The sequence below is a fragment of the Megalops cyprinoides genome, chromosome 20, assembly GCF_013368585.1.
Source record: "Megalops cyprinoides isolate fMegCyp1 chromosome 20, fMegCyp1.pri, whole genome shotgun sequence".
In the NCBI taxonomy this organism is placed as follows: domain Eukaryota; kingdom Metazoa; phylum Chordata; class Actinopteri; order Elopiformes; family Megalopidae; genus Megalops; species Megalops cyprinoides.
The window spans coordinates 28,415,001-28,426,103 of NC_050602.1; the positions used below are offsets into that span (position 1 = coordinate 28,415,001).

General features: G+C 48.5%; 2 protein-coding genes across 3 annotated transcripts in view; both read left to right on the top strand.

Annotated features, from left to right (window-relative positions):
* LOC118795371 (casein kinase I-like) overlaps positions 1 to 287 on the top strand; it is a 28,893-nt gene extending 28,606 nt beyond the window's left edge. Inside the window, exon 11 of the mRNA XM_036553813.1 lies at positions 1 to 287. This exon is cut by the window's left edge and continues 708 nt beyond it. The gene's annotated coding sequence lies outside the window, so the exon portion shown is untranslated.
* A 2,424-nt stretch (positions 288 to 2,711) lies between these two features.
* Positions 2,712 to 10,513, top strand: LOC118796109 (major facilitator superfamily domain-containing protein 12-like). 2 transcript variants are annotated; one of them, XM_036554940.1, is made up of 11 exons: positions 2,712 to 3,492; positions 4,210 to 4,420; positions 4,990 to 5,122; positions 5,383 to 5,583; positions 6,181 to 6,273; positions 6,376 to 6,468; positions 7,294 to 7,464; positions 7,601 to 7,695; positions 8,438 to 8,568; positions 9,836 to 9,883; positions 10,413 to 10,513. In XM_036554940.1, the coding sequence occupies exons 1-11, from the start codon at positions 3,225 to 3,227 to the stop codon at positions 10,490 to 10,492; spliced, it is 1,524 nt and encodes a 507-aa protein (XP_036410833.1). In that variant the 5' UTR covers positions 2,712 to 3,224; the 3' UTR covers positions 10,493 to 10,513. The 2 variants fall into 2 exon arrangements, with proteins under 2 accessions (XP_036410833.1, XP_036410834.1); XM_036554941.1 differs by lacking the exon at positions 9,836 to 9,883.
* The last annotated feature ends 590 nt before the right edge of the window (positions 10,514 to 11,103 follow it).

Here is an 11,103-nt window from a genome sequence, read left to right on the forward strand (position 1 = left end):
CATCTCTCATCTTTAAATTGCACTTTTGGGAAAAAGAAAACGACAGTATGGAATTCTGGGCTTGAAATTAACAAGAGAATAAAAATAAAGACTGATCCAGGAAGACTCCTACACCAGACTGCTGTGTGTGGCAGAGGCAGAATGCTGTCCACTGAAACGAGTCTCCATTTTAGCCTCACAGTAGAATAATTTACCAGGAGTTTGTGCCTTTCCAAGTAAAATGTTTCAAGATAAAGTGTCCCGTTATGAAATTCATCGCAAAAGCTGTTTTTACACTGAAGTCAGGGTGGTGTGTGTGCATGTGTATTTGTGCTATATGGGGGTGTGTACACATATGTGCTTGTGTGCAAGCATGTGTTTGAGTGAAAGTGTCTGTGTGAGAGTGTGTGTGTGTGAGAGAGTGTGTGTGTGCATGTGTGTGTTTGAGTGAAAGTGTGTGTGAGTATGAGTGTGTGTGTGTGTGTGTGTGTGTGTGTGTGTGTGTGTGAGTGAGGAGTGCTCTGTGTGTGTGTGTGTGTGTGTGTGTGTGTGTGTGTGTGTGTGTGTGTGTGTGTGAGAGTGTGAGTGAGGAGTGCTCTGTGTGTGTGTGTGTGTGTGCGTGCGAGTGAGTGTGTGTGTGAAATGTGAAATGCTGAAATTACTGAAGTGCAGCAGTATTTCATACCTGCTGTGCCGCTGGTCTTCGGAAGGAAGTCATTTCCTCACAGGCTGTGTCGTTTGAGTGGCAGACCTTCAGTGAAATATGCAAACCCTCCCTTTGTTCTGCCACCGTGGGCCCCGGGCATCACTGGCTGAAGTCTCAGCTGGGATCAAACCCTTACAGCTCAGTTTGTGTTCAAAGCAAGTGCCTTAACTGCTGCTTGGGAGCCCCAATTAATACTTGTAATACTCAGCTAGAAGCCATAGACTGACACTGTGCCAGGCTGGCTGAGCTACACGCTGTGTGTGTGTGCGTGCGCGCATGCGCATGTATTGGGGGGGGGGGGGGGGGGTTGTAGCACCGGCAGTACAGAGCCTGTACCCCTCCTAAGAGGCAGGGTCTGTATGTCTGCCTGTAAGTGCATGTACTACCATATTAGTAGAACAGGAGTTCTTCCACTGCTTCAGTCACTGTCCTGATAGTGGAGTAAATATTCTCAGTTTACACAAATATAGAAGAACGGGCTGCTCCAGGCCCAAGCTACACCCTCAGCTCAGCTCACTACCACATACACACTGCTGCCGTTTGCTTCTCCTGTACCGGCCCCGCAAATCCTCCACACTGCTGCCGTTTGCTTCTCCTGTACCGGCCCCGCAAATCCTCCACACTGCTGCCATTTGCTTCTCCTGTACCGGCCCCGCAAATCCTCCACACTGCTGCCCTCCACGGTCGCATTTCTCTGCTGATGCATGAGCAGCTGGGCAGGAGAAACCGCACTGAGCTGTGGTGGGCTGCAGGGGGCGCTGTGTGGAAGCTCACAGTGTTAAAGTCGCACCTTGTCACAGCCTCAGGGCAGGGGGTTGTTCATCTGGGGTGACGCTCCTTTTTCTCTGATCATGTTCAGATTCATTGGGATGTGTGTATATGCCTTCCTGGCCACTGCTGAGCTCCTCTGATCTGTTATTCTGAGAAAGCAGCAGCTTTTATTACTGTGTTGTGTCTGTCCTCATGCTTGGAGAGACCTGCGTTTCACAGCCATTAAAGCACAATGTGAGCAGCATATGACCGGGTGCCAGGGTTTGGTGGAGCTGTAATGACTAACTGCACTGTGTTAAACTTTGACGAGTCAGGTGCTCGTGAGAAGGCAATGGAAATGCTGAATTAAGAAAATAACTTGCTGAAAGGACACTGTGGCTCAGAGAAAGCTATTACTCTGCAGTTTGTTCACTACATATGTAAACTGTATTTGAACTTCACATCCAAATATTACATGTGATTGTCCATCATAAAAAAGCTCCACAGAAGCATGTTAAAACCTCTGGAAGTACCAGGGACGAATCCTGCGGTTGTTTCCATTAAAGGTGTATAAACATGACGCCGATCTCTGAGGGATCAGGCGCGCACAAGCGCCGCGCAGACTGAGGTTACGGGTTACAAACGGGAAAAACCTACTCAATATGGCAGCATGCTGTGCCACGGGGGGCGCCGTTCTCCCTGTTTGAGTCCATGGCAATTCACTCTCCACAGTTTTCCTTTTTCATTCAGCTCTTACAAACCCACACACTGATCTGTGAAAGATAAATATTTCTTTGATCAAAGAGGCTGAATCTTCTTATTTACCCAGTGCTCCGTGGATCAAGGATAGTTTCAAAGTTCAAAGACGAAAAAGTAAGTACGACCGCGTGATTAGTGTACTTTTTGCAGCTGTTGAAAACGTCATAAAAGTCAATAGCATAAGTTCAAATGGCTCCGCAGTTAGGCGAAGCAATATATTTTTTTTTTCATTTTTACAACTTTGTCTGCGTAATTATACATTTTTCACAGTGAATGAAGTTTCAAGGCCGGCAGTAAATGTAAATACAATTTGTCTGTGGGAGATCTTAAGATGAAAGTGAATTATTTTATGTAATTATGCCAGTGTAAACCACTAACCGAGTTTGAACATGCATGAGCCTCCCGCCCACTTTTCTTCTAGACCATACACTGGTGTTTACGTCCGATACGTCCGTCGCGATTGGCTTGTTACGCTGTCAATCACAGCCCTTTTGTCTCGGGTGCGGAACAGGACGTGATGGAGCGCAGTTTGCGACGCTCTGCCCGGCAGTTGTTGGTTTCCACAGCTGGGTTGGGTTGGTGTTAGACTGATGGTGTTAGACTGCGGCTCCCTGTCGCATTGACACAACATGGAGTAAAACAGTGCGGTGGACATGGATCATCCGGAGTGCTTCCGCACTGGAGCGGTGTCGTCAGGCAGCTAGCGAAGAATTAAACTCTCACTCCTTAGACAAGCCTGCTAATGGCTGCCTAGAATTTGGAAAGATTTAGGGTCACTCCTCTAAACATTGAAAGTCAGCTGACCTGGGAACAGCTGGTGCGACGCATTCTACCATTCAGGTTATGGAGAAATGTTCGTTAGTGCTGCCTCTGCCACCAGCCCTGGCAGGATGTTTTTGGAAATCCGCACAAAAACAAAGGCAGCTAGCGGGCGTGTAAGTGCGGAGCTGGTGTAGATAAGGAGGGGAAGCCGCCGTTACTTTCAGGTGCTGATACAGCTGCTCCGGGACATTTAAACGCTTCTGCAGCGATGCCGGACGATCCACAGACTCTGCCCGTCTTTAGGCGGCTGAGCTACGCCGTGGGACACTTTCTAAACGACCTGTGCGCCTCCATGTGGTTCACCTACCTGTTGGTGTACTACCACTCAGTGCTGGGCTTCCAGAACAGCTACGCGGGCGTGTTGCTGCTGAGCGGGCAGGTCGCGGACGGGATTTGCACGCCTCTCATCGGCTACGAGTCCGACCGGACCCCCGGCTGCGGGACCTACGGCAAGAGGAAGACCTGGCATCTCGTAGGTGGGTCTAGCAGCAGTGAAGAATATCAGCAGTATTTATACGAAACGATACATGGTTTAAATTGGTTAAATCCACTGGTTTAAATTTGCACTGCAGCATTTGTGTATTATACATATATTATTATATTGAATATATGAAATAGTAATTGAAATTCTGAATTCAAAATTGAAATGACTAGTTTAATTATGCAGGTCTGCTGCTAAAGTGAGTAAGTCAAAGATAAAAAAAAAAAACCATGCAGAACGAAGGGTAAGAATGACAGGGTGTCAGTGCTGTAGCGGTAAAGCGCGTTCCAGGTGCAGCAGCCCCTCCGCCAACAGAAGAGAAATAATGCAGAAGCGCGCCGAAGAGCTCAGTTCACTGCGCTCCCGTCACGCTGGCTGCAACCGGCAGCTGCTTTTCTTTCCTGTGTCTTCTCACTTGTTTGCTTTATCTCCTTTACCAGATTCATTAAAAACACTTAAGAACTCTATTAGCTACAAACCTGTGAAATCCAAGTGCAATAGGTTCCAGTCAACTGGCGCAGATCTCTATAAATAAAGGAGCTGGAATCCTTTCAGCAGCTGCGCTCAAACGGGCTCAGGCAGTTTCAGTTTCCAACGGCAACAGATTTACACCAGGAAAACCCCACGAGGTCACTTCCTGTGGGGGGCAGTGAGCAGACAGTGTGTCCCTCCAGGACAGGAAATCCCCACTCTGGCTGCTCCTCTCTTTCAGGGACCATCAGCGTGCTGATCTCCTTCCCCTTCATCTTCACCCCATGTCTGGGCTGTGATGCTTTCACCCCGCAGTGGGTTGGCCTCACCTTCTACATCCCCTTCATCATCATCTTCCAGTTCGGCTGGGCCGCCACCCAGATCTCCCACCTGTCACTCATCCCAGAGCTGGTCTCCTGCGAGCATGCCAAAGTGGAGCTGACTGCATACAGGTATCACTGTTCCCTCTCTACTGCATACAGGTATCACTGTTCCCTCTCTACTGCATACAGGTATCACTGTTCCCTCTCTACTGCATACAGAAACGACAGTAGTACCTTCTAGAGGAAATTATAAAGAGGAAGAAACAGAGAGTTGATAAGCTGGCCACACAGCTGAGAAATACTGAGATTCAGTGAGATCAGAGGCTGTGGGTGGAGGGACATTCCCCAGGTCACTGACAGCAGTGCTGTGTTTTCACTTGGAATGCAATGGTGAATTGTTTTTATCCAGCACTACCATAACACTGGGGAAAACCCCAGGATTCCAGTAAAGCAATGGTGTTTTTCCAGAGTAATCCGCTTCAAAGACTGTCGCTGCTGAATGCAAGAATAAAACTGAAACTAATATTGTTACCAGGACTGTCTGTTGGACATTCATTAGTTTCATTTGCAGTATGATTTAAAACAGGTAGTATTTAGAGCTTAAATCAGGAAGTCAGTGATGACCATTAAGTCTGGGCTGGTGAGCTGTGGTGTGATGCTCGTTTGCTGTCAGCCTGACGGTTCTCTCTCCTGCACAGGTACGCTTTTACAGTGCTGGCCAACGTCACTGTGTACGGCATGGCCTGGCTGCTCTTCCACTTCCAGACGGGACAGGAGGAGGATCCCTCTGTCACTGACAGCCTGGGCCGCTTCGACATCCCTGTGTTTAGGGTGAGAGGGGGTGAGGGGTGAGAGGGGGTGAGGGGTGGGGTGCTGTGAGGTCTGCAGCACTGGGCTGGACTGCAGACATGTTTGAGTGACAGGATTTTGAAAATGATTATTTAAGGTCAAGGTGCATTCCATAAAAATCACAAGACTTACTCAGAATGATGACTGATTTTCAGAATGACAGCAGCCAGACTGAAAGAGTGGCAGTTTTTATGAGAGTCTTGTGAGAGTATTTATGCCTTTATTTCCTGCCCCCCCATCAGAACCTTGCCCTCATCGTGCTGGCCATCGGGGCGGTGTTCTCTTTCCTCTTTCACCTGGGAACCAAGGAGAAGAGCCGACACCCTGAGGAGGCGGAGTCAGAGCCCGAGGAGCGGCAGCCCCTGATTGGCAGTCCCCAGACGGCCCCGCCCAGATCCCTGCTGCAGTGGAAGCACTGGCTGAGGGAGCCCGCCTTCTACCAGGTGAGACTCACCTGCGGGCTGCTGGCAGAGGAGGAAACCCGGGAATATTATTCTGTGAATGAGTGAATAATCAGTGAATTTCCCCAGAATCGCCCCCTATCCTGACATGAGTGATTTGCAATCCTTGTGTGAGGATCCGTTATGTATGTTTACAGATGGCAGGATGTGCTGTGACCTCAGCGTTTGCGAGATGCGGCTCATCACAGTGGGTTTTCTCCTGATGGCAACATGTTTCTCTGGAGTGTTCCTGTGCCATAATTACACAGCTGATTAATGGGAGAGATGTTTAATGAAACGCTTTACCTGTATATGGTGCAAAACACACCTCCAACAGCGGTTTTTCCCTCCCACAGAATTTGAATCTCACTAAATTTGGAGACATTAAAATTAAATTCAAGCTCCAGTTTGACATTAACATGAAACAAGAGTAGTGGAAATGCTAACTCCTGATATTTTTTAAGAAGGTTTCTTCAGAGTGTTTTGGTGTCCTGTCCAGAGTGATTTGGTGTCCTGTCCAGAGTGATTTGGTCCCCTGTTCAGAGTGTTTTGGTGCCCTGTTCAGAGTGTTGGTTTATTCCTTGTTTGCTCGTTGTCCAGGTGGCCTTCCTGTACATGTCCACCAGGCTGATTGTGAACCTCTCCCAGACGTACGTCTCCATGTACCTCACCAATTCCCTGATGCTGCCCAAGGTAAGCCCTCCAGGGGCCTTGCAAAGCATTGTGGGGGGGGCAGTGGTATCTGGGTTGGCAGCTATGTGTTGCAGTGTAGAGCAGATTTCTCTCTCTTTACAGAAATTCATCGCCACCATCCCCTTGGTGATGTACCTCAGCGGCTTTGTCTCTTCCTTTGTCATGAAGCCGTTCAGCAAGCTGGTCGGTAAAAGTGTGAGTGTCTCTGCTGTCAGTCCACATGCATTATGGGTAAATTCTGTATTAGCTGTTAACAGGTAGCTTTAATAAATTTTTTATTGTATCAGGGCTTGACGTTTACTTTGAAATGTGGTTGACTGGCTAGACCAGTCATTATTTTTTCGTTGCCCGCATGCACAGTATTGTCATGTTTTATCTCTGTATTTTTTTATCTCTGTGTATTTGACCCCCTGCACAGCGTCCGCCTGCAGCGTCTCGGAACTTCATGGTTAGGGTCATTACAGGTGTCGTCAATGTCAGATATCATCCGGTCAAAGTGCAGGCCAACACACTAACATTAGATAAATCAGTCCCCTGCCCCTCTCAGGGAGGCGGGAAACTGCACACACACTGCTGGCCTGCTCCCCTGCTTTCTACTGCTAGTAGCTGTAATATTTTATTGCCGTTTTTTGCAGTGATAGGAGACAATATTGCCACCACTGTAAAGCAACAGGAGGAGAAACGCTGCTTTATTTAAAGCGGAGGAAAGAGTTTACGGTTGTTTTTTCCCATATTTTTGCTTGCCAGGATGGGCAACCAGGCAACACAAAATGGTTACCAAAACATCTTGATCGGTGTGATTTGGTTGCCTTGGGTAATCGTTAATGTCTAGCCCTGAGTACAGTTCTGACATAAATAGTCTTTTTGGTTAATAGTAATGATCCAGGGAAAGACTTTTACTGGTGATGAATTCATAAATCTATTTTAGCTGAATTTTAGTTGTATTGGCTGTAAACATGCTCTCAGTTTATTACACAGGTATGTCAGTGTGTGAATGTGCTTTTCCTCCCTCCCCCGAAGATGACCTACTTCGCAGGCCTCGTGCTGATCCTGGGATTTTCCTACTGGGTGTTGCTGGACACAAAGATGGGGGAGCTGGTTTACGGGGCCGCAGTACTGCTGGGCACTGGGTCTGCCACCATTCTGGTGATGTCCCTCTCCATGACGGCCGACCTCATAGGGGATCAGACGGTACCAGCTTCCCGTTTCTGTCTCTGGAAAACATACTAAGAAATAAAATGGCTAGAACTGTACTGCAGTCAGGCTGGTGTTTGCAGTTGTAGCTCAGTGGACGGGGTTCTAGCTCTCTCTCCTCCTGGTTTGGCAGCAAAGTGGGGCGTTTGTGTACGGGGCGATGAGCTTCACCGACAAGGTGGCCAACGGGCTGGGAGTGATGATCATCCAGCTGCTGCACCCCTGCCAGTGAGTACCGGCGTGTCCCTGACACATCCCCCTCACCCCCGGCCCGAGTCCTCACACAGGTAGCTCTGAGCTTCAGCTCTCCCCTCAGGCACAGGGTCCTGGGCTGAGTGTCCAGTATTCAGTTTTATTATCGGGCTATTAAAGGCATCCTCTAGCTGCTTGTGTTTGGACAGGACTAGAACGCTGTGTCTGACCTTAAATATTGGTGGCTTTTGAGAGGGAAACAAAGCTGGGAGATTAACTGGGCCCTGAGAGGTGGCTGAGATCAGGAGTGAGCTGACCGCATGCCCCCTCGGCTGCGCAGTCTGGTGTGTTAGAGCTGCAACCGCAGTGTGTCACACTGACTGCGCAGGGAACGGATGATCTGCGAATTGAGCCGCTGCTGTCTGCACTGCTGACAGTTTCCCTCCGACAGCAGCCCCACAGGCAGCAGCCCCACAGGCAGCAGCCCCACAGGCAGCAGCCCCACAGGCAGCAGCACAGGGCTGTGTGTGAGGTAGCGTGTGGTTCCTTTCTGTGCCGCTCTCCCCTGATCCCACTCGCTGTTGGTCTCTCCTGCTGTGTACAGTACTCGGGTGTGCTGATCTCACCCCACTGTTGGTCTTTCCTGCTGTGTACAGTACTCGGGTGTGCTGATCTCACCCCGCTGTTGGTCTCTCCCGCTGTGTACAGTACTCGGGTGTGCTGATCTCACGCCGCTGTCGGTCTCTCCTGTCTCTCTGGTCTCTCCGGTCTCTCACAGTACCCAGGTGTGCTGTCCGGCCTGCGTGTGGTTCTACCATCACGTGATGGTGATCGTCACCGGGGGCGTGGCCTTTGCGGCCGCACTGAGTCTGTGCACTATCCTCATCTGGCCAATCAGGCTCCGCCACTGTAAGTACCTCAAACACAGCTGTTTCTCTCCCATTTATTCATTTACATTTATTCATTTGGCGAACACTTTTATCCAAAGCGACTTACAAATGAGCTACAGTATGACACAAGCGAAAAACCAGAGTCAACACACACTCACACTCACATACACACTCACACACACACACACACACACACACTCTCTCACACACACACACACACACACACTCACACTCACACTCTCTCACACACACACACACACACACACACACACTCTCACACACACACACACACTCTCTCACACACACACTCACAACAGCACAGTACTGCTCCACAGCTGCAGCTTGAGTAGGAAGTGTGAATGTTGAGTGTGTGAGTATGAGTGAATGTTGAGTGTGTGAGTATGAGTGAATGTTGAGTGTGTGAGTATGAGTGAATGTATGTGTGTGTGCATGTGCATGCATGTGCATGAGTGTATGAGACATGAGAGCACACCTGAGAGTGTGTGTGAGCGTGAGGTTTAGAGTGTGCTGGAGTGTGTGAGCGTGAGACCATGAAAACAAGGGAGAAAAGGCTTAGGAGCTGAGAGAGTGGAGACTGACTGAGTAAGAGTGGTGACTGTGTGAGAGCGGTGTCTGTGACTGAGTGAGAACGGTGTCCAAGTGTCTGAGTGAGAGCGGTGTCCAAGTGTCTGAGTGAGAGCGGTGTCCGAGTGTCTGAGTGAGAGCGGTGTCTGTGTTTGAGTGAGAGCGGTGTCTGTGTCTGAGTGAGAGCGGTGTCTGTGTCTGAGTGAGAGCGGTGTCTGTGTCTGAGTGAGAGCGGTGTTTGTGTCTGAGTGAGAGCGGTGTCTGTGTCTGAGTGAGAGCGGTGTCTGTGTTTGAGTGAGAGCGGTGTCCGAGTGTCTGAGTGAGAGCGGTGTCTGTGTCTGAGTAAGAGCGGTGTCCGAGTGTCTGAGTGAGAGCGGTGTCTGTGTTTGAGTGAGAGCGGTGTCTGTGTCTGAGTGAGAGCGGTGTCTGTGCTTGAGTGAGAGCGGTGTCTGTGTCTGAGTGAGAGCGGTGTCTGTGTCTGAGTGAGAGCGGTGTCTGTGTCTGAGTGAGAGCGGTGTCTGTGTTTGAGTGAGAGCGGTGTCTGTGTCTGAGTGAGAGTGGTGTCTGAGTGAGAGCGGTGTCCGAGTGTCTGAGTGAGAGCGGTGTCTGTGTCTGAGTGAGAGCGGTGTCTGTGTCTGAGTGAGAGCGGTGTCCGAGTGTCTGAGTGAGAGCGGTGTCTGAGTGGATGTTTTATGTTTCAGGCTCCCAGCAGAAGCAGATATTCAGTGACGTGAGCAGACAGAGAGAGGGTGAGAGGACCCTCACTGCCCTAAATCTTAGCTCACATCCCAATACAGCAGGAATGCTGATGGCACCATTAGCACCACCTGCTGGTGGAATGCTGTTCTCACTGAATGGAATAATCAGTTCAAAGCACTGAAAAATTTACACTCTCTAAATTAAAAAAAAAAAACAATTTTATTAAATGACACTAAAATCGATTAACTGTCAATTCATCAATGAAAATACAAAATAAAATCAATTTAAAGGTTACATAGAGGTCTAATTATTAAATTATTCTGCTGTCCCAGCATTTACCCTTGCTGCCAAATCATTTATTTCTGCTGATTATCATTTATCACAATCACAATGTGTCATTATTACAATGTGTCACTCTGGTCTACCAATACAGAGAGTCTCTTGATTCCATGAATTTCAGTGTCACTCTGCCACCTACTGGATCAGTTTTGAATTGCAACACAATGCTTTGAATTGAGGTTGCAGCTTTGTGTTGAAAGATTTTTCTCTGAATAGATTTTTTCTACTATCTTCTCACAGATTTGCCCTGCATCTCTGGTCTAATGGGGACAGACGGACAGGACTCTGAGGGAAATGCAGACCAGCAGCCTATCAACTGAGTATTGGGTCATCAAAGGACCAGAGGCTGACCGTTCAGGGGAACCCCACCGCAGCTCTGAGTCCTCCCGCTGCCGCTGAAGCAGGGCTGTCGCTGTGAGCCTGTCTGTAAGAAAGGGATCATCACTCAGGGAGAGTCGTGTTCAGAGCTGTGAGTGTGCTGGCTGTAGCTTGGATCTCCCTCCAGCAGAGTGAAATTGCGTCAGGCTCCTTCTGCACTCTCTGACCTGTATCTCTGACCTGTATCTCTGCACTCTCTGACCTGTATCTCTGTATCTCTGACCTGCTGCCACAGGTGCAGCACCTCCACTGACACCACAGCCTTTCTGTCTCTTATGCTAAAAGAAGTATATTTTAATATGTTTTCAAATATTTAATTACATGTTTTGTATGTACACATTCATAGTTGTCAGTATATGTGTCACATATTACAAATACATGGTCATTTAGACTAGGGGAATTTAATTACTGCTGCTTTCATAAATCTGTAAGTATATGTGCATATTTCAGAAGGTTCTTTTTAGGACATGTAATTTTACGGTATATGCCACAATGTATACATTAGGTTGTGTCTGAAAACAGCAATAACTAATTTATTTGTAATATATAACAC

What these genes read in the sequence shown, in the direction of transcription:
- LOC118796109 (XM_036554940.1), top strand. Translation starts at nt 3,225, where the DNA reads ATGCCGGACGATCCACAGACTCTGCCCGTCTTTAGGCGGCTGAGCTAC. An exon ending in GCAAGCTGGTCGGTAAAAGT is followed by an intron (nt 6,469 to 7,293) that starts GTGAGTGTCTCT and finishes CCTCCCCCGAAG; the next exon opens with ATGACCTACTTCGCAGGCCT. An exon ending in ACCTCATAGGGGATCAGACG is followed by an intron (nt 7,465 to 7,600) that starts GTACCAGCTTCC and finishes CTGGTTTGGCAG; the next exon opens with CAAAGTGGGGCGTTTGTGTA.